The 22,581-nt window shown below is 37.1% G+C and overlaps 1 protein-coding gene across 6 annotated transcripts in view; it reads left to right on the forward strand.

The window, feature by feature from the left end:
• The window catches only part of UGT8 (UDP glycosyltransferase 8), a 129,360-nt gene that overhangs the window by 80,481 nt on the left and 26,298 nt on the right, over positions 1 to 22,581 (forward strand). For 2 of the 6 annotated variants that reach the window (XM_025874044.2, XM_073892173.1), the window contains exon 6: positions 194 to 1,390. In XM_025874044.2, the coding sequence (XP_025729829.1) occupies positions 194 to 557 (364 nt within the window). In that variant the 3' untranslated portion in view covers positions 558 to 1,390. Of the gene's footprint in view, positions 1 to 193; positions 1,391 to 4,606; positions 5,658 to 22,581 lie in introns of those variants that run through there. The other 4 variants (XR_012378010.1, XR_012378011.1, XM_073892174.1 and 1 more) reach the window with 4 other exon arrangements.

Here is a 22,581-nt window from a genome sequence, read left to right on the forward strand (position 1 = left end):
TGTTTAAAATTTATTTTATTGTTTTAACATAAGATACTATGTTTAAAGCACTTAACACAGTGCTTGGCATGTACTAGGTACTTAATAAAGAGTAGTTGCTTTTATTATTTTCTTCATTTTTATACTGAGAAAGTCATAATACTGAACCTTGTATTGACATGATCATCCTGTGTTCTGCCTCTCCACTCCATAGCTACCGTCAGAGGGCCCAGAAGCTTTCAGAAATCCACAAGGATCAACCTGGTCACCCTGTCAATCGGACTGTCTATTGGATAGATTACATTCTTCGTCACAACGGAGCCCATCACCTACGTGCCGCTGTCCATCAAATCTCTTTCTGTCAGTATTTTTTACTGGATATTGCCTTTGTGCTTTTGCTTGGTGCTGCCTTGTTCTACTTCTTCTTGTCCTGGGTGACAAAATTTATCTACAGAAAAATCAAAAGTTTGTGGTCTAGAAATAAGCATAGCACAGTTAATGGACATTACCATAATGGAATCCTCAATGGAAAGTACAAAAGAAATGGCCATATTAAACATGAAAAGAAGGTGAAATGAGCCAACAGCCCACAGGATAGTAACAAATCTGTTCAGTCATTGAATTTTTATCACTATAATTTAGTCTAACAACTACTAAAAGTAAAATGTTGGTAAACAATTCTAACACTCCCTTATCTGATCTTACTAACAAAATTCTATGGAATTAAGATGGCTGTAAAAAGCACAAACCTAAAATGCAAAAATGTATTTTATTCGAATACTGATACAGAGAGTTTTGGCACTGAACCTTTTAGAAGCCTTAATTATTTAAATCAATTAAGTGACCATGTCAGACCTTAGTTTTGAATCTTGATATGTGTGTTTCCCAGATAAGGAATGGTTTTTTTTCTCTTAAAAAGATTTGTTTGTTTGAGTGTATGTGTGTATGTATGTGTGTTTCCTAATTAAGAGAATTTTTAGCTGGCTGCTTGGCATATTTGTTGAAGGTGCAACACATTCAAGAATGAATTTGAAAGACAGGCTCCCAGTGTTTCTTTTCTAGAATTTAATATATGTGAACTCAGAACACTTTACCATGAAAGAACACTTTTCCCTCAAAACTGAATGCAGCGGGAGAAAATGAAAAGATACATGGCACCGTTTTTATACTTTTTTGGGTTTTTTTTGTTTGTGTTAGTTTTTTTGTTTTGTTTTGCTTTATGTTTTTGTTTTCTTTTTCTTATAGGCTGTGGACACTTCTGGGGGAAAAATACATGCAATTAAGTAAATGTATAAATCGGTTGTCATATTTTACTTTTGTTCTCCCCCTACCAATAATTTGCTTCTGGAAGAATTTTATAGTTTTTCTTCTATTTCATTTTAATGAATAACATTGCATTAAATGCATAATTGACAAAGCCACAGAGCTCTGACTTTTGTTCAAAGTACTGAAGATTATTGCTTATGTGGCATCTTTAAACAGGGCCGTTATTTGAATGTTTTTGTAACTGATGGTTTTTTTATAATGTAATTTTTGAATGTTCAGGTGTTATATTTCCAAAGTTTTAACTTTAAAAAACATCTTCTTCATCCTTTTTGTTGTCTGGGCCACACAATCCATATTACATAGGTGCCAACACTTCATTAAATGGGACATTTACAGTTCTCCATACTGGTACCTTCTTTGTCTGAGAGGTTTGAGATCTTGTTAACAGATCAGACTTCACCTGTTTTACAGAAGTGACAGAGAAATTGTATCTCTTGCTTGTGAAATGAGTTTCTACTTCCCTCTTCTCTTCTTCTCCCCCGCCCCCCACCTCAGTAGAGTTTCCCAGTCATTGTGGCTGACACGGAACAGTGACAGTGTTCACTTGAGAAGAGGGATGCACGTCACGGACATCATAAAATCAGGACCTCCCGGCCGAACCATTCATTAGTTGGCAACTATGAGTTTATTCCATGTCATTCTGTTTACTTAGCATTTGCACTACACATGTTGAGTGTATGCTTTATTTATTCGTAGTTGGAGATCCCATGTCTGACAGCTGAGACTAGAAACATACATTCACCTAATGACACTAACATGGGAAGAGTTGTGAAAATTCTAGAATGCTGTAAATCCTTGTCATACACTATGACATACAACTTCATTACACTCCCACCAGGAGCCACTCTCCTCTACTTAGAAATAATGTCACAAATCGTTTTCTAATGTACAATGCAGACAAATGTACTGCTCTCTGAATACTTGAAGAAATGGTATTTTACATATAAGCCTATTAGTTATACCTTTTCACAATCTTATCATTATGTTGCTGTTAAAAGGGACAAAAGACACAGGCAATGAATGGTGGGATGGGAACAAGCTTAGAGTGTATGAATGAGTTGACTTTACTTTTTTGGAATTGGATGAAGTTGACGGTAGGCACTCACTGGATGATTAAGCATAAATTAATCTCCACTGTGATAAAAACTTAATAAACATGATTTAAAAATAGAGAAATGTTGTTGGAATAAAATTTTTATTCAGATTTTATTTCACATTATGTATATCCATTATAAACATTTTTCTAAGACATGTCTCCCAACTTTTATATGTGTATATGAGTGTAAAAACAAAATGTTATGTGGGAATTTTTTTATTATTATTAAACAGAGGGATTTACCATATAAGTACATCAACATGGATCTTAAAATTATCCCACAATTAAGAATGTTAAGCGTAGGCATTTACTGATCATTGTTGTTCTTTTTTTTTTTTTTTTTCCTAGTAAGCTTATTGTGAGCCAGTTTTGGTAAATAGAGTGATTTTAAATTTTCCACATTTGGGCTAGATTCTCTAATAAAGTAAAGTTTTCAAGAAGGTATTTATTCATTTTTTTTTTAAAGAGCCTCTATAAATATTTTCATAGCTGGTCATCATCATATCAAATGCAAATGAGAATTAAGACATTGATCCATTTTTCCTTTAGAGCCATACCTTTTAATAACAGACATAGGGGCAGAATTTGGATGGCCAGGATTGAAGGGAGCTAATGTTTGGGTGAAAGCAATAGTTTATGATTGAACTTGAACATTAGAGATCCTTCTTGAGACTATAGAAACTTTGTATTAAAATTTGAGCACAATCTCAGACTCGCGATACTACACTGATCATTTTCTGGTAAGGTCTTCTCCGGTGTTTATCAACGTAGGCTTGGGGATACTGTCCTCAAATAATCACCTCTGAAAGTTACCCAACCACATCTTTACCACCCACCCCTAGGCTGTGATATACAGCACCCCTCTCCACCTGGGCGAGAATCCACCATACTGGGTCCTCAGAGGACTGTTCTTCGCAAAACCTACTCTGTGATCTGCTATCTGCCCCTGCCTGCCTCCTTCCCTGCTGGGGACTAGTAGTGGCGAGACACTCCAGAGTCAAGATGTAGGATCCTGGTTTTTATCCCCCACACATTTCCTGCTTCGGCCAAGACTATAAGAATATCTGTGCTCGAATGGTCTGATAGATTCTGATAACCTGCCTCGATGTCCTGCTTCTAGCTTTGCACCATAATTAGGCATATTAGACATTGTAATTAGATGTTATGGGGCAGAATACATGGACTGAAATTAAAATGAAAGAAGTTCACTTTATTGGGAGAACATTTTGTGGACTATGACTATTTATAAATGGTAAGCACCTTCTCTGAAGTACACAACTGTAGAGAATTAAAGAAAAAATATATTTATCCACTAGAATTTAAGAACTGCCACGTAGAGTGGCATTCTTCCGAAATTCAGTGGATGCCCATCACACAGCAGACAATATGCCAGATACCGGGGGAATTTATGAATGACAAAGTCTCTCTCTTTTTAAAAAGATTTTATTTATTTATTTGACACAGAGACAGAGACAGCGAGAGAGGGAACACAAGCAGGGGGAGTGGGAGCTGGAGAAGCAGGCTCCCGGCCGAGCAGGGAGCCCGATGCGGGGCTCGATCCTCGGACCCTGGGATCATGACCTGAGCCGAAGGCAGATGCTCAACAACTGAGCCACCCAGGCACCCCCAAAGTCAGTCAGTCTGTCAAGGAGCTCATGATCTGGTGGGATATACAGTCGCGTAAGTAATTATAATGTAAAGTGCTGACGGCTATAGCAGATACCCGTGCAAGGTGCTGTGGAAGCACTGAGTAGCCGAGAAGAACCGTCACAGTGAACCCCACACTCACTACTGACTTGCTTGGTGGTTGTTGGTAATACAACTCCTATGGCTTTACTCGCTTAATCAGGAACACCATCATTTTTTTTTTTTTTTCCGAGACTTGTCTATTGAACCCAAGTGCTGGTTGTCTGAGGGTCCTGACATTGGAGGCTAACTCTAGCGGTTACTAATCTTTTAACTCTTGTATTTCTGATTTGGATATCTTATGAATACATGCTCACACACACCCTTGCTCTGTACTGGCCACTATACTAAATGTTTTAAACAGTGTGTGTGTGTAAAACATTTTAGCGTAATGGCCAGTGTGAAATGAGCACTCAAATCTGTGGTGGTTAGTCCTGAACAGACGAACCTCTGTCACAGTGTTGCACTTTCAGTTTTTGAAATTTGTTTGAAAAAATCATGTTTTATTTATTCATTCAGCAGCCTTTTCCCGAGTCTTCTATTCACCCCGATGGTGTCTGAGGTGCTGGTGGAGCCCTCGTCTGTCACAGTTGTCCTGTCTTCTCTCTTCACAACCCAACTCCTACCAACGCCCAACATGCTACTAAAATTGAGTGACTCCACTGTGAAAAGAAAAGGTTTAAAAATGAGAGAACCAAAACAAGGCAACAAAACCATTTCAAGGAATAGTTAAGTGATCTGTTTTATTATTGAAAGTACAATTAATTCATTTTCATTTTTGCTTCTAAGTAATTCAGATGGTTTCTAAATATTGACTCACATTAGAGAATGCTTCTTTATAACTGGTATAATCAAAAAATTTTGAAATAGAAAAATTTTAAATCTTAACGTGACAAGGTTTAAGAACTATATGAATTCTGTTGGTGAAAATTCTCTAAAATACGCAGTAAGGGGCTTCTTATTCTTATTTCTGGAAGGGTAAGATTTTCAGCCAGCGTTGAAAATCTATGTTTCATGCAAATATGTTAGTGAAATTTTTAGAAGACAGCAAAAACATTTTTCTAACAAATTTTAGTTACAGGTACCTTAGGAATCCATACAATTAAAATCTTCATAGTGTTACTTTTCTACAAATTCTGTATGATGTTTCAGGCTCCCTATCACTTGGGTGTTTGGGTTGTTAAGTTGGGTTTAGGGGAAGAATAGCATGGATGCTCTTATTTGTCAAAATATAGACACTGAAAGGCACACAATAATTATATAATTGACATTCTTTACTTTTGGGTAAGTAAGACATAAATTTAAGAAAGAATTCATATAGTCCACAACATTACTGAGAATATGCTTAGTTTGTGTAGTAAAACTAGATTTTTTTTCAACAGAGCAATATGTAATCCCAGTGGACTGAAAAATTAGAATTACATGTAAAATTACGTTATTCAAATAAACCAATTATAATAGTGTAAGTCTATTCAAGTCTAACACCAATGTTAACTGTCTCAGATATTACAAAGCATTTTCATTTATTCACTAATAAAACCTGAAGTTCTCATTGAATTTTTTATGATTAAAAAAGTTTTATTGCTATGTTGGTTTCTATTAGTTTTAGTATTAAACTATTCTAGTTAGTTTTTACTCTCAGTAACTTATTTTGTACAGTAAGCAATCATTCCTTATTTACAAAGACAGAATTAGCTTGAATTCAATATAGCATCCACACTTTTAAAAGGTAATTTCTACTAAACCATGGATCCTTAGTCCTAATATTTTTTTTTAAAGATTTTTATTTATTTATTGAGAGAGAGAGAGAATGGTAGAGCGAGAGCATGAGAGGGAAGAAGGTCAAAGGGAGAAGCAGACTCCCCGCCGAGCAGGGAGGCCGATGCGGGACTAGATCCTGGGACTCCAGGATCGTGACCTGAGCCGAAGGCAGTCGCTTAACCAACTGAGCCACCCAGGCGCCCCCCTTAGTCCTAATATTAAGGTCAAGTTTCCATTTAGGTCAGAAATAAGTAAAAGACAGTGTAACCAAGAATAATTTGCTATTGAGATCTTAGATACAAACAGATAATTTTGCTATTGAAGGATCTATTACTCTTACTTACCATAACACTGCATTGGAATGTCAAACAACTAAAAAGGAAAAAATTTTTTAAATGTATGCTAATTTTGCTTTAGTTACCCTTAGGAAATTTTGGCTGAAGTCCGTGAGTATTACTTACTTTTAGGAGAAAATTGGAAGTTTTGAGTATAAATATTTTAGGTAAATTGCATGTAATGTTAAATTTCATGTTGATGATGATGTGTGGTATTATTATATTTCTGGGTGAGTGCATTTTGTTCACAAATCAAAGGAACTGACCAGTCTAGAAATGCCCAAGGCTATGATATCATGAAAATGGCCAATTCTGCTTCTGATCCTGATCCTTTCCTCTGGGTATAACAAGAAGTTCAACTTCTGAGTAAGTAGACAGTTCTAGAGTGCTTAAAAGTGCCAGTGTGAACAAAATTAGTGAAGCCTTGGCCAATAGGAAAACAAAGCAAATACTAATGATGTATATACCAAAGTGATAGAAATATATTAATATATAATATCAATACTAACTCTCTTTGTGCATGGGTGTGCATGTGTGAGTTAACATTTAAATTACACCAAACAATTCTTTAGAAACGAGATTCTAAAAAATCAACTCAAACCAAAAATTCCTACTCTATTTTTTTTTAAGGCCAGTATATGGACCTAAAATTTCAAGAAACAAAAATGGCTTTGAAACTGAATAGAGTTCAAAAGAACTAGCAAGTTTTAACAACTAGGTTAGTTGTACCTCCATAACATTTCTTGCTAAAGTATTGCGAAGATAGGGTGAAATTGTTATAAAATCAAGCCACCACTCTGAGTATCTTCTTTGTGGAATCTCCCATCTTTTAAGTTATTCTAGAAGAAAAATATTTTGAGATTTAGATTCTAGTTATGAATAACAGTTTCTCTTACAATGGATTGAGCTGACACATGACAGTTTCTCATTGGGGGTCTCAAGAAGAAGAAAGAAAGGACGAAATTTAATCGGGTATTTCATAGATCCAAGTGAATGGATGGGTCAGTTTTACCATGTGTGAAAACAATTAACTTTGAGTATGTCAGCCTCTGGTTCCAGATTTCAAACTACGTACTGCACAACCTGATTTCCTCCCTTACTTGGTCTCCCCCCGCCGCCGCCCCCACCCTCACATCTCTCCTCCAAGCTTTTATTAGTTTCCTCTCCTGGGTTTTCCACTGTTCAGTGTTTTCTGAGTTGCCCTACTGTTTCCAGGTGCATGGTGCATAGATTGTGCTTACGTATCGAATGATGCTATGGAAACACAACTGGAAGCTTAAGAATCCCAAATCACAGAAGGCCTGGCTGTGTTAAAAAATCTTTTGTCTGCTCTAGCCGAATGCCTTTAGGATGTAAGGTCCATCAAAAACAATGACTATATAGACAGTGCTTCCTTACAGGTGTGGCAAGGAAGGCTGTGGCTGAGTGAGCGCTGCATCCCCTTTTGGCTGTGGGACCCCATGACCTGGTTCAGGGCATAGCTCAGTGATCTTTAAACTGTCAAGCCTCGCATACCGCTTCTTAATCCCCGCTTGATTAGTCAAAATTCTTGTACAACTGGTTTGTACGAAGGGACCTTACCTTTCTCCAGGGGAAGCCTGCCTCTTACGTTCATTATTGGTGCTCCTAAAAGGGTCTGCACCAGGATGCATTTTATCTCTGATTCTCTTGACTCGCATGTATTTAGCGTTGCTTATATTAACAGAAGATGCTGCAACTGCAGCCCGCTGTCTGGTAGAGCCAAAGAAAGATGCAGGACTGACAGGTGGCAGGCATTCAAAAACTTCTCTCATCCTAGGGTCGCAGCAGGTGCATCTTCCTTGTAAGGTGTGGGTAGCAAAGCACGGGCCACCTGGGAAGGAGGCAGCAGTTTCAGATAGAAAACTGCCTCAGAATGCCTCGTCTGCTTTTCACGATGTATTTTCATCCACTTGGTATATTTCAGTGATATTCCAGAGAGGCTTAGCTGAATTGGATGGATGGTTTCAACAGCCATGCAATTTGTATTTTGGAATGGCAACACATCTTTTTTAAAATTTTACTTATTTATTTATTTATCCCACCAGAGAGAAGGTGGGAGGGAGCAAAAGCAAGCAAAGACCTTTAAAGTTCTTGAATCTAGAACCCAGAGAAGTCGATGGAATTTGGCAAATGCAAGACTTTGGCAATATCCAGGTATCTCTAAGCATGTGGGCCCTATTAGGTCACAGATCATCTATCATCTAGCAGTGCAGCTTCAACATAAACTGATAGGATCCCTGAGAATGTAGCTTTACTGCAGGGGACGGGGGTAGGAAGAGTCAGCTCGTGTTTGTGCACACCAAGATGGAAAGGTACAAAACGTATCTCTGCTGGCTATCGTTTATTTTCTCAAATAAGAGGGAAATGACAGCAATTCAATCATTTGTTAGTCTTCAATTGTAACAGTAAATAGATTGAATCAGGATTTGATTACATGGGATTTTAATTTAACGACCAAGCTTGTCCTATTAATCTACCAGTTTCAGATGTCTGCTCTAGCATGTCTTCAAAAGAATTAAGAGCTAAAAAATATTCCCTTCTTTTCTTTTTTTAAATTTAAATTCAATTATATTCCCTTATTTTCTATGTCAAAATTTTCTCAGTTTACCCAACACCTCTTCTTCATAACCATCTATATTTCTGTCTACTGTTCCCCACATCACTGGTTAAGAAAGTACTCAACATTTATGGTAAATGTTTTCAAATTCCTTCCATGATAGATTCTTTAAAATGAAATAGAAAAGAAGTAGATGGGGGAAATAGCACAATTTTACAAGATGCTTTAGATTCCCTATGACTCAATGCCATCTATATTGCTTTAACTTCTTATTCTATTAAATGAACGGTAGCCTTCTAGTTTCTTCTATGGCATCACTTTCTACTACTCGGGCTTTAAAGTTTTCATCTTAAGAGCACCATCCTCAAATCCTTTAAGCAAGTACAGAGGAAGATTTTAATGCTTTTTCCTTAACCTCCGGAAGACTTAAACTCTTTATTCAGTTAAGCTGAATGATCTATTACTCCATTTACCATCAGTGTGTGGCACGGGATGCCATGTTTTTTGTTACTTCTGAGGTTTTCTAATAGTCTTTGCTTTTAGATTCCATTTTGTAAACTAAAAATTGTAAGCTGCGAGTGGCTTGCTAGTTTTTGGCTATAATATTCAAGGCTATCTGTTCTCTGACCTTCACTGGCATTTCGACCTCCGAAGGCTCTTACCTTTCAGTCCAAATGCTCTCATTAGTTCGAGGTAAGAGAACATCTTGTTATTTAACGTCAGCATCATATAGCTCCAGTTGCTCTTGTTCTGGTGTCTTTTCTCCTAGAAGACTCTCTATTTCATTGTTAAGTTAAATATCCATTTGCATTGTTGTCAGCACCATAGAAAAACACTTGAAGATCTATGAAAATGAAAGGCTTTGCTTATTTCAACTCAGATTTTGAATGTCAACCCAAACACCTATCGCCCTTCAGAACAGCACTGTGTCCTCATTGTGGTTGTTTTTATTTATTTTTTTTTTCTGTTTCTCACACATACCTAGGTCATCATTATCGTCCACTTTGGCTTCTGCTGTATAGCTCTTCAGCAAATCAATTCTTCCTCTCCTTTCTGTAAACAGCCATTTTGTCCTCTTCTCTTTATTATACTCTGAATTATCTGATTATTCACATTAATAGTTGTCCTTCTGTTATTTGTGTTCTCATGGTGTCTTTGTAGTTAACTATAAACTCGGTGTTTTAATTGTTTTATATTTGTTTCATTTATCAATTTAAACATCTTAATGGAATATTCTCCTTCATGTATACTACAGTTTTTGGTATCTATTGGATCTTATTTCTCCCCTAAAATGATACTAAAAACATCCATTTGACTAACTGTAATGTTCTTTTTCTTCTAAGTACTTGACTTACCTTGCTTACTACATTCATTTCCTACGTCCTATTTGTCTAACATTTCTTAATTTTACATCAAAAGAGGCCCACTCTTTTTGCTATCAGTTCTGAACATACTGACATCTGTTATGCTAATTTGGATGTCATCTCTTAAATTTATTTTAGTTTACATATAATCAAATGTTTCTTCATTTATAACACCACTAAATAACATGCCTTTGTCAGAATTCTTATTATCTTCACGAGCTCACTGTTATAAATACTGCCTTTCTTAAAACACAATCAAACATTGTTTTCTTTGTTTCTAAAGTGCCAGGCACTGTATGTGATCCTGGGTAGGCAAGGATGAAGAAGCCATAGTCCCTGATTTCAAGGAGACAAAACCAGCAAGTAAGCAGTTTCAGTAAGCAGTGGAATACACATTGTAATGCAGGTGTAGACAATGTGCCATTCAAGCATACAGAAGGATGAGGGAATGTTCCCCCTGGGGGTTGTTTTAGTTGAAGTGTAAAGAATGAAGAGAAGTTCACCAGGTGGAGAAGTAGATGGAGGTAATTTTTGGAAGGTGTGACATGCGGTCAAAGGCATTGAGTTACGGGAAAGTTTGGCTCAGCAGGAACCTGCAGGCAGTTTGGTCTGATGGGAGTGTATGTGGTGAAGGGCACATGACCACCATATTGTGGAAAAATATTTCTAACTGACCTGTCTCCCCTTTGGATCTCCATTTTATCATTGTCAGACATGATGTGCATTGCATTAGCTATATAATAACTTTCCCCAGGATGCCTGTTTTTGTACCTGACTGCTGAACATCTGGTCATAGGGCACAGCTTTCAAAAAACTTATACGCAAACAATGAATCATGGAACACTACAGCAAAAACTAATGATGTAATGTATGGTGATTAACATAACATAATAAAATAACATTTTAAAAAAAATAAAAAAAAACTGTTAGTATCAAGCTTTTTGCATTGCAGATCATTTGACATAAGCTCTTCTAGCAAGCTAAATTGTAGAGAAAGACCAAAGCATAATTCTTTTAAATTTACTTGTGCTTGGCTTAGGAAATCTGTGAAATACTTGTAATACGTCCACCTTCTTCTTAGCTGGTTTGAAGTAAGAGAAATGAGAATTTTGTTTTCATTTAAAAATATGAAAGAGTAAGTTCTGGTAATGAAAAGATTCAGCAAAAGCAAAAATTTATACACTTTTTCTTAACATGGTAAAATTAAATGCCTAGGAATACTGACTGACAGCGTGCCCAAGAATAAAAGTGACAGAATAAGGATTATGATTATCTCGGTGGTCATGGGTTAAATGGAAGTACAGAGATTACAGTGGAATGTTGTCTATGGCAAGAGAAGAGAAATTACTGTAGTAACAGTAAATATAGTAACTGCATGTTATGTATTTTAGAGATTTTAAACCTAGCCGTGCATACTATCCACCTAACACTTGTTCTTCCTACAGTTTTTGGTTTGGGGTTTGCTTTAGCAGGTATTAATCTCCATGTCACAAAAACATTATTTCAAACACCAACCCAGGGTCCCCAGATCAGATCACCTGGCTTCTAAGTTTGCCAAAAGCATTGAGGGAAAAGGATAGGTGAACCGAACTTCGGGATGGCTGAAGAAACCAAGTGTGGTAACAAAGTGTGGTCAACGAAGCCATCATGACATCCAACTATCAGTTCAATAGTTGGTTCTCTTCCAGGATTCAGTGACTTCTCTCTCCGCCAGTGACAGAGGAAGTGAGTCCTAACCGAGCCTTAGGCAAAGTTCTGGGTTTGTGCGTGGAGCCCCTGCATCTGTCTTCTGATCCCTTTTACTCCTCAGGTTTAATTAGATTGTTCTAGCTCAGTGGGCCCATTCTATCCTTGGAGCTGGCAACAAGCAACACTCCTCCTCGGGGATGAAGGGAAGTAAAACTTTTTTCCTTGATCTTGATTCATTTTGGAGGGAAAGTGGGGAAGTCAGCAGACGAGTTTCCTCCCACTAGAGGCTGATAATGGTGTGATCTTCTAACAGATTTAAAAGTCGTAAGTCTAAATATTGGTATTTGGAATTACGTTTGGTCCCATATTAAGTCCAGGGCTATGTTCATATGAGGGTTAAAAAAATAAGATTTAGCTGTCTGATATACTGCCAAACCTGGGAGTTTAAGATAACAGAACTGGCATCAGTATCTGGGGTGGGAAAACTGAGATTGGTTGCATGCCTCTTCAATGAAAAAGAATTTAAATGTCAACTCTAAGAGAACTTTCGTTACAACCTTCGTCGCTCCTCCCTCTAGAAGTTTCATTCAAGTGATTTGACTGAGAGGGAATCTAGAGTTCTTTCTCTCCAAATCCTGTCAACTATTTTCTGAAAAAAAAAAAAAAGAAAGAAAAAAAAGTAAAAAAATACAAATGACACAAAAAAGTCATTAAATAAAAAAAGTATCACTGACTAATTTTACACTCATTTTAGAGAACGGGTTAAATAATTCCCCGAGGAGGTTCTATTAGGAGTCGTGATTTTGTGCTTAGGAAGACAGCTAGTTGGCCAAGATTTATGGAAGATTACACCTTAACTCTCTGTTTAAGGAAGTTGGATTAGTGGCCTTTAAAGTCCTTCCAAATATTGGGTGGACCATCTGACAAATTAGTATCATATTTCCTTCGTGTTGTCAAAGCCATTGACCTTTTCTTCTCTTTCTCTTCAGTCTCCATCTCCAAGCAAATACAGGTGGTTTTTTGTTTTGTTTTGTTTTTTGTTTTTTTTTTTATCACCCAGACCCCACTTGTGAAACATTCTACTTGAATATCCCACTCTCTGGCTCATCTCCTGTCATCCCAGGACCTTTTCCACTACATTTGATTCCTATTTCGGTCCATAACTGTTTCATTTTTTCCATCTCAGTCTAAAAGTTTCCTTCTGAAACATTTTCTTTGATAATAAGCCTGGGCCTTTGCACCCTAACTTAAAAATCTATGATCTATACTCACAAAACACTTGCTTCAACTTCCCTGTGGTACCCATGTAGCAAGAGTCCAATCCTGGATCAGCCCGACCACCTGTGTTCTTCATTCCTGTGCCTGGATTGGTAAGTTATCCCGGCAAAAATCAAATAGCCCCATGGATCGATGCTACTAAAAAACCACCATCTTCATCTTAGTGGGACTGTCAACGCCACACACTCATCATTTCATTTGCTCCGTTTTGGCTTTCTTACTCTCCCATAACTATTTCAAACCTCCACTGTTTTCCCTTCAGGTCTTATAATTCGCCAGTTTACCTCCATTGGTTTTAGCGAATGATCTTGTTTTTATTGAAAAAAAAAGTACTATCCATAAGCAAGGGTTCCTTTATCATTTTGCCACTTCTAATTTATTTGCATCTATACCACAGCTACCTTTTTCTTCCTTTCCACAGTTTCAGTGAAAAAATCATCTAACAAAATAATGACAAAATTCACATACTTTTCCTCTTGATCTCATTTCATTATATAGGTTCCACTTTGCAATTCTGAGTTTTTGTGATGCTATCAAAATATACAAATAAAAATATCTAGGAGACATTCAAATACACAGATCTGGAACTTAAGAAAGACAATCTGGCTGGAGATACCCATTTGGGTTTTAGTCGCAAATAAAGATTAAATTGTGGCAGAAGAAAAATTTCTGGCACATAGAACACAATATCGGTTGTTCCTTGTCCCCATTTCCCTAAGCTCGAATCATTCTCATGCCCTCTCCTCATTAATGACACTAGCATTAATACCAATACGTGCCATAAACCCTGGGATCACCTCAGGCCTCTTCCTTACTCACCACCTACATCCGCTGACAAGGTCTTGCTAATTCTACCTCCCTAGTGTCCCTTGGGTCTCTACTCCTTTGTCATTGCCTTAGTGTATATGACCATTTTACCTGACTCATTGACACACTTCTCTAATTGTTCTTCCAGCTTCCAAATTTCCTTCTCTACAAACTATTTTTCCTTCAACTTAAGGATCTGTCAAAACCTGTAAATCTGATCATATTACTTCTTATCACTCGAAGTCCTTAAGTAGCTTCCTCTTCACAATAAGATAAAACTTAGACTGGCCTACGAGGCCTTTCTGTATTTGGTGCTTGGCAATATCCCCAAGCTTATTTGTTGCCACTTACTACACTGTCTCACTAGTCACGTCGCGCAGCTTGTGTTTTCTCATGTGTTATGCTTGCTAGCTTTTTTCTTTCTTTAGTTTTTTCTTTTAGTCTTTCCTCTCTGCCCCCCCACCACTCCCACTGACTTCTTTTTCCTTACCTTTCCCCAATTCCGTCCTCACCCTTTTCTTGGCTAACACTTTGCTTTTCAAATCTCACCTCTGATGGTACCTCTTAGATAAAGACTTCTCAGTCTGAGTTATGCCCCCCGATTTCTCTTCTTTTGTTTTTGTACTTGTGGCCACTGATCATAACTGTTCACATATTATTTTCTCAACTAAACACACTGTATTAGTTACTTTTTACATTTGTTTTCTTAGCACTTAGCACAGACCTAAGACACAAAGAAAACACACACAAAATGTTTGTTGAATGAATGAAGAAACATTCTAGCTCTTTTTTGCCTTCCTGTTTCCCTATCAGCATATGTGGATCTGGGATGAGAATTTGGAATGGGAATAGGGCTAAACTTATGAATGATGAGACACATATATTTAATTTTGTCTATTGACCACCCTATCTCAGGTAAGGCCCGCTTTCCAGGTTTCTCCTAGCACTAAGGACATCTTTATTGTCCTCCAGTCTCTGCGGAGATTTCCGTTCCTCCAGTGGGGCAACCATGTCTGGCCTGTTCACTGATGTTTAGTCAGTGTCTGGCATGGGCTGGGTTCTCAAGAGAGGCTGTGGAATTAACTAATTCCTTTCAGGGGGCAAGTTGAGGGGAAGAGTGGGAGAGGCTCTTTTTCTTTAAGTTCACATTGTTCTTTTTCTTTTTTTTTAAGATCTTATTTATTTATTTGAGAGAGAGACAGAGAGAGAGCACAGGCAAGGGGGAGAAGGCAGGGGAAGGGAGAGGCAGACTCCCACCGAGCAGGGAGCCCAGGATCTTGACCTGAGCCAAAGGCAACACTTAACCAACTGAGCCACCCAGGTGCCCCAAGTTCACATTGTTCTTGATCCTCTAAAGATCACCTTAATTCTCTTTACATGTGTGTGGTAGTTCCATTTCTTCCTTGTCGCCCTGGTTAAGTTCTAGGTGTCACAAATTAAGGCATAAACACACGAGTTTTCCATATTTATTGGCAAACATGAATTCAGTATACCATGTTTACCATGATTTTATACACTGTAGAAGATATAATTATGTGTTATATGGTACGGATTATATCTCAAGGAAGATAAATTGTTTAAAAAAAGACAAGCAGATGCCAATATATTATTTTAACTCAAGTGGAAAGCTCAAAAGAATAACAACTTATAACCATGTCAAAGAGAGAGGGAACACATGGTCATTTTCTCAAGTTCTTTAATCGTCATTTTCCCCATTTTGGAAGGCTTTATCTTTTCATGAATTACTATTTACATGTTATTCACAAATATCAAGGTAATAGAGGATTCATCAAAAGTTTTTATAATTGGACAAGTTTCACTTAGAGCATTAGTGTGGCTTGGTTTTATGCCTCTAAAACTTGAATGTGAATCATTTAAGTTTCTATGTTTCTTCCTTTCATTTTGCAGAATAAACTATATATAGTAGAACTGCAGTATAAAATGAAGAAATTGTATTTTTCAGTCATCCCTAGCCCCAGAGTTATTTTAGAGTTAAACATTATAAAAATATGTTAAATGGTTTAGCAAAAGAAAAAGCATATGTACATATAATTAAAATCTGACATTTAATATTTATAGGATAGGTATTGCTAAACATAAGGCTGGTGGGAAGGAGAGAGGGAGACAAATTACTTCTTACTTGTTGCATCTTTTCCAAAAGATAAGAGTGGGTACCTGTCTGTGCATCATATTATGAAATTTACCTATAAGATTCTTTATGAATGAAATAATTATCTTGGGTTTCTCTTCCAATATTTCAGAATCTACTACATCTTTAGGGTCTTGTGTTTTGGTTCTGGAACACCTTTTTTCAAAGAGAACAAGACAGTCAGTGACCCTGGTCTAAGAGGTGAGAAAATGAATAGTCACATACTTCATGTAGCATATCTAGGCAAACAAAATGTAGGTCTAAATCACCACTCTGACTCCGTAATCATCTAGATTATAGTGCTCTGGAACAGAACATTGAATCCATGCTCTTTTCAGTTGTAAACACAATAAAAGGCTTACCTATTCCCACAGGTTAACGTTTCATTTCCTTCTCCCTTCTTAACTCAGTGTTGGTCTGTGCATGTGTCTTAGACTCCTCAGCAAAATCATTCACTTCTTTGTTCATTCAAAGACCCATCTATTGAGAGCCCACTCTGTGCTAAGCACAGGACTATGTGATGTGGATACCAGGTTGAATAAGACATTGTCTTTGGCACAAAGACTCCACTGTCTAATGATAAACTTGACAGCAAGAGGTTTTTGGAGGTGTGATGTAGAAAGTGCCCAGGTTGAGATTTCTAGTACAATTAATATCCTGAAATGTAGTTTCAACTGACACTCTGTTAAAGCAGATGTGGTGACAATGACAAACATAAAAAGAATGACTCCAAATAGCTCAAGAACCCAAGCAACAGCTAACCACTCAAGAACTCTGAGAAATTTTGACTAAATATCAAATATCAGATGGCATGAATCAAAAGAGTTCACGAGGCTGAAAGAATGGAAGATTCCCAGGAGTTTTGGAGGTCCTGGAGAGTAGGAAAGGACAACTTTTGTGATTCACTTCACTGACCTCAATATAAATCTTATCAGTTAAAATTGCGATCCCAAACTTTTTAAATGCAAGACCACTCTGGCTCTGGACTTCGTTGAAAGTCATGGCTCTAAAGCGTCACACATACAAAGTAGAAATCTCCACCTCAGAGGTAGGTAGTGAAGACAGACAAAAGTCTCATTTTGGTCCAGCAAAGACACACTTCTAAATATTATGCATTGGACTAGCCATTGCACTAACTTCCAGGTGTAGATCTTCAACAAACTCCCCTGAGAAAACCCAAGCTTATCTGCTTATTCACCTGGAATGATCCAACTATCTATCCACTCTACACTTGCAGCAGAACAGGGGAATATTGATGGAGAACACCGCAGTGCTGGCCAGTCTTGCATTATATGCATAATCCCAGTCTTAAATGGACTCACAACACTCTTCATGCTTCCTTCTTCCCTGTCTTAGTAGATCTGCTATTTTTACATTTTTTTTAATTAATCCCTCCACAGTCCTTTTTCTCCCTCAGGTTCAGATGAATTTACATCATACTTTTTTCATAAAATAGAAATAGGTATGAATTTCCTTATGTACCCACCACCAATTCTACCAGCCTTCCCTACTTCTGTATCTACATTCTGTTTGCATTCATAATTGTTAAAATGCACAGTGTCTCAGCTCCCACCAAAGGTCAGTTCTCTACTTACGGTTTGGTCCCATCCCGATTTTTCAAAGTTTTACTACAGCAATTACTCACCATCTTTCCCACATATTAATTTCTCTCCATATGCATCTCCAACAGAACAAAAATATGTATTGGTATCTCCCATCTTAAAAAAAATTCTTAATACAGTGTCTACCTCCAACTACTTAGTGTTTTCTCTTTTCCTTTAGTTGCAAAACTTATCAAAAACTTTCCCCATTCTTTATATAACTCACTTTTATTGGGCTTCCACCCTCAATAGTCTATTGAAACTTTTCCCCCCAAAATCACCAGTGACCTCCATTTTGTCAAATTCGAGGATCACTTTGCATCCTTATCTTATTCGACCTCAACCTCTCAACATATTTGACATAATTCCCCCTTTCTCAAGATACTTTACTTTCTTAATTTTTCTCAAACTCCTCTCTCTAAAGGAGGAATTGAATAGTACGTATGCTGACTTATGTCACATGGTTGTTGTGAGGATTAAATGAGTTAGTACATGAACAGAGTTTAAAATGGTGCCTGGCAAATAATACAGCTCAGTAACTGAAAGCTGGTATTGTTCTGTAAGATGTACTATCTTTTTTTTTAATTTAATTTAATTTTATTATGTTATGTTAGTCACCATACATCACATCATTAGTTTTTGATGTAGTGTTCCATGATTCATTGTTTGCGTATAACACCCAGTGCTCCATTCAATACATGCCCTCCTTAATACCCATCACTGGGCTAACCCACCCCTCCCCCCCTCCCCTCTAAAACCCTAAGTTTGTTTCTCAGAGTCCATAGTCTCTCATGGTTCATCTCCCTCTCCGATTTCCCCCCCTTCATTTTCCCCTTCTTACTATCTTCTTCTTTTTTATTTATTTTTTAACATATAATGTATTATTTGTTTCAGAGGTACAGGTCTGTGATTCATTAGTCTTACACACTTCACAGCACTCATCATAGCACATACCCTCCCCAATGTCTTTCACCCAGCCGCCGCATCCCTCCCACCCCCCATCACTCCAGCAACCCTCAGTTTGTTTCCTGAGATTAAGAATTCCTCATATTAGTGAGATCATATGATCCTTGTCTTTCTCTGATTGACTTATTTCGCTTAGCATGATAACCTCTAGTTCCATCCACGTCGTTGCAAATGGCAAGATTTTGGGTTTTTTTGATGGCTGCATAATATTCCATCATATTTATATACCACATCTTCTTTATCCATTCATCTGTTGATGGACATCTACGCTCTTTCCATAGTTTGGCTATTGTTGACATTGCTGCTGTAAACATTGGGGTGCACATACCCCTTCAGATCACTACATTTGTATCTTTGGCGTAAATACCCAGTAGTGCAATAGCTGGGTCGTAGGGTAGTTCTATTTTCAACTTTTTGAGAAACCTCCATACTGTTTTCCAGAGTGGCTTCACCAGTGTGCATTCCCACCAAAAATGTAGGAGAGTTCCCCTTTCTCTGCATCCTCGCCAACATCTGTCATTCCTGACTTGTTAATTTTAGCCATTCTGACTGGTGTGAGGCGGTATCTCATTGAGGTTTTGATTTGGATTTCCCTGATGCTGAGCGATGCTGAGCGATGCTGAGCACTTTTTCATGTGTTTGTTGGCCATTTGGATGTCTTGTAAGATGTATTATCTTGTTCCCCCTCCTATTTCAAGGACCACTTCAGTTTTGATTTCTGGCTACACCTCTGCTGTCAGACCTCTAAAGGTTGGAGCTTCCCAGAACTGAAGTGCTGGGCCTTTTTCTCTTTCCTATCAAAACTCCCTCCCTCTATAATCCCACAGAGCATCATGCCTTTGGTTATTACACAGATGTTGATGTCCCAAGTTTATACCTTCAGCCCTTAACTGTTTGTAGAGTTCCCACCTTAACTGCTCATGTAGCATCTTTGCTTTTAAGTCTAACGGCACTTCAAATTTAAAATGACAAACATAGAATTTTTAGATTCCCCCAAGATTTTCCAGTGTTGTATATAGTACTAATACACACCCAGTTACTATATTTTTCTTATTCTCCAACCAAACAATTAGGTTCTATTGGCTGTACCACCAGGAGTTTTCCTGAAACCTTTCATTTTTCTCCATCTCAGCCATGATGACCTCTGACCACCCTAATGCGTAAACTTTCCTGAAAGAGCTCTCACCTCCCATTCTTGGCTTTCTAATATCTAGTTTCTACTCAACAGCCAGAGTCCTCTTTATATATCCTTGCCATTCATTCCCTTTTCAAAACCCTCTGGCTTCCCAAACATCTGACTGTGGCCTACCTGCGCGCACATGGTCTCGCCATCACCTGTGCTTTCAAACAGCTGGACCACACTTCCCACTTTGCTCACTGAGCCTCAACCTTCAGGACTCTTTCTGTTCCTCTCCCATGCTAAGCTCATTTCCCCTTAAGTTCTTTGTACGGCTATCCCCTCTGCTGGAATTCCCCTCCTTCAGCTCTTCTTGCGGATGCCCCTTTTTCTCATTCAAGGCCTCTTTCCAAGTGCCTTCTGCTCAGAGAGATTTTCCTGATCACTCAGTTTAAACTGCTCTTCTCCAGTCATTTATTATCTTTTTTAAAAAAAGATTTTATTTATCTACTTGAGAGAGATAGAGTGGGAGAGAGCACAAGCAGGGGGAGCAGCAGAGGGAGAGGGAGAAGCAGATTCCCCTCTGAGCAGGGAGCCTGATGCTGACTCGATCCCAGGACCCTGGATCATGACCTGAGCCGAAGGCAGACGCTTAACCAACTGAGCCACCCAGGGCCCCTCCAGTCATTTATTATCTCATCACTCTTAAATTTCTTCACGAGACTTATCATTATCTAAAATCCTATCTTACTTATGCTGGTTTCTCTTCGTGGTTCATGTTTATTTCTCTCAATTGGAATTCAATCTTTATGAAAGCAGAGATCTTCTTAGGTGCTGGGTCCCCTGGTACATGATACTTGTTAAATAAATATTGTTGAATAAGTGAAGCCTTAAGAGGTGGTATTTTCAATAGAGGGTGAGAACCACCAAAGGCAATCCAAATGTTCTCTCTGTTGGTAATGCTGTATCTCATAAATATCTTTTCCTTAAATATAAATAAAACTTTAAGGCATAACAATTTCCTCCAAACCCTACCCCTGGTCACATGGACTATTGAATACCGAAACTATTGGGTTGCAAGCAATGTGGAATATCCATACTAAAGTTTCAAAGAAAGGTTTGTGAAATACAGTGACTCAATTTATCAATTAACTCATCGCAGACTGCTCATTTTCTTCATTCATGAATTGTTGATAATAATCACTGTCTACTTGCCAATGTAACTTGCAGAAATAAACTATTGCCCATGCTAAAATGTTTTGCCGATATGTTAGTCATTAATATTACATATGGCATTTAGATTATTTACAGAAGCAGGGATTGGTATGGAAAAATACACCATCTCTCTTCTCACAATTAGTCTCACGTATCATTTATGCATTTATTCATTCTTTCAACAAATACATACAGAGTACCTAAGATGTGCCAGGAAATGTGCTGGAAGATAGGTAATGAATTAAATATATACCAAGCCCATCCTTTTCTGAATATCATACTAAACCAAAATTATCAGTATAACCAATGATTAACATACCAGAAACATCATAATTTTGACTAGACATTACATATGGCAATCTCGGAGTATAGAATTTCTTTTCTTTTTCTTGGAAGGACTGAGCTGGTGATGAATATGAACTTTAATGTTCCATCCTGGTTATATTCAATGTATTCTCCAAAATATAGAGAGTCTCTTTAAGCTGAGAAAGCTGCAAGAAAACATCATCTAGGTCCTAGAAAGCAAATTATAATCAGTGAGTGGTTAAAGAAAGATAAAAATAAATGCTTAGTCAAAATAGGATCAATTATATCACATTATGTCTTGAAAAAAGAGACGCTACAAAGCACATCAGGGAAAATATTTAATACCCAAAGTGTTTTCTGATAACACATTATAAAGAAAAAAGTCAATTTTTAAGATAACTTTTTCATTATTTAAATTATTTTATTATCAATTTTTCCTTCTTGATGTCTTTAGGTTTAAAAAGTCTGCCAATCCAATAAACCTCACTGCACTCACCCAAAACAAAGAAAAGAGATGATTAGATCGAATTTTCAAATAAAATTATACATGTGGCATCGAAGTTTTCTCTTTAAAAGAGTTCTACCATAAACTGATGAAGCAAATAATTTCATTATTATTTCTTATAGAAATAAATTCAATGAATGAAGACTATATATTCAAATTATTTAAGGCAATTAAACATTGTAAAATTGCCAAATTCTTCATCTTGGTCATAATAATGTTCCTAGTGATATGAACAGTTTGAATTGTGAATTAGAGTTATAATTTCCCACATCAGTTAGGTATACCATGGGTGATATCCTATGCTCATTTTCTAATGAAAACTGGAGGGAAATTATATTCACACATATTATTATGTTATAAATATTCTACATATACATTATTATTACATACATACATATAATGTAATATTATATGCATCATATACATATCAGTAGTGTGTGAGAAATGGAGCAAATCATTTTTCTGACAGGAGACAGGGGTTTGATGACTGTTAAGTCGCTGATATTATGAACAAATCTTTGGTGACATCTAGTGGTAAAATATAGATTTATTTATCCACTTTTTTCAAAGCTTTAAGATGCCTAAATTGTATATAATCTTGAGAGATGTTGAAATAAACTGGAGATTGGAACAAAATGGAAAAACCTAGTAAACTTCTTTTCTTCAAAAGACAATACCTTAAAACTGGTTAAAAATAAAAGGGTAGGCAGAAAAGAGAATCAGCTTTTACTAAAAATTTTCATATTTTATTGTGAGAAATTTGTGTAGAAGATAAGTAAAAACAATTAGTTCACCAGCTTATATTATAAATATGTTTCTTTCT

The sequence above is a fragment of the Callorhinus ursinus genome, unplaced genomic scaffold (genome assembly GCF_003265705.2).
Source record: "Callorhinus ursinus isolate GAN/ISIS: 27379988/994484 unplaced genomic scaffold, GSC_fseal_2.0 scaffold4, whole genome shotgun sequence".
Lineage (NCBI taxonomy): Eukaryota > Metazoa > Chordata > Mammalia > Carnivora > Otariidae > Callorhinus > Callorhinus ursinus.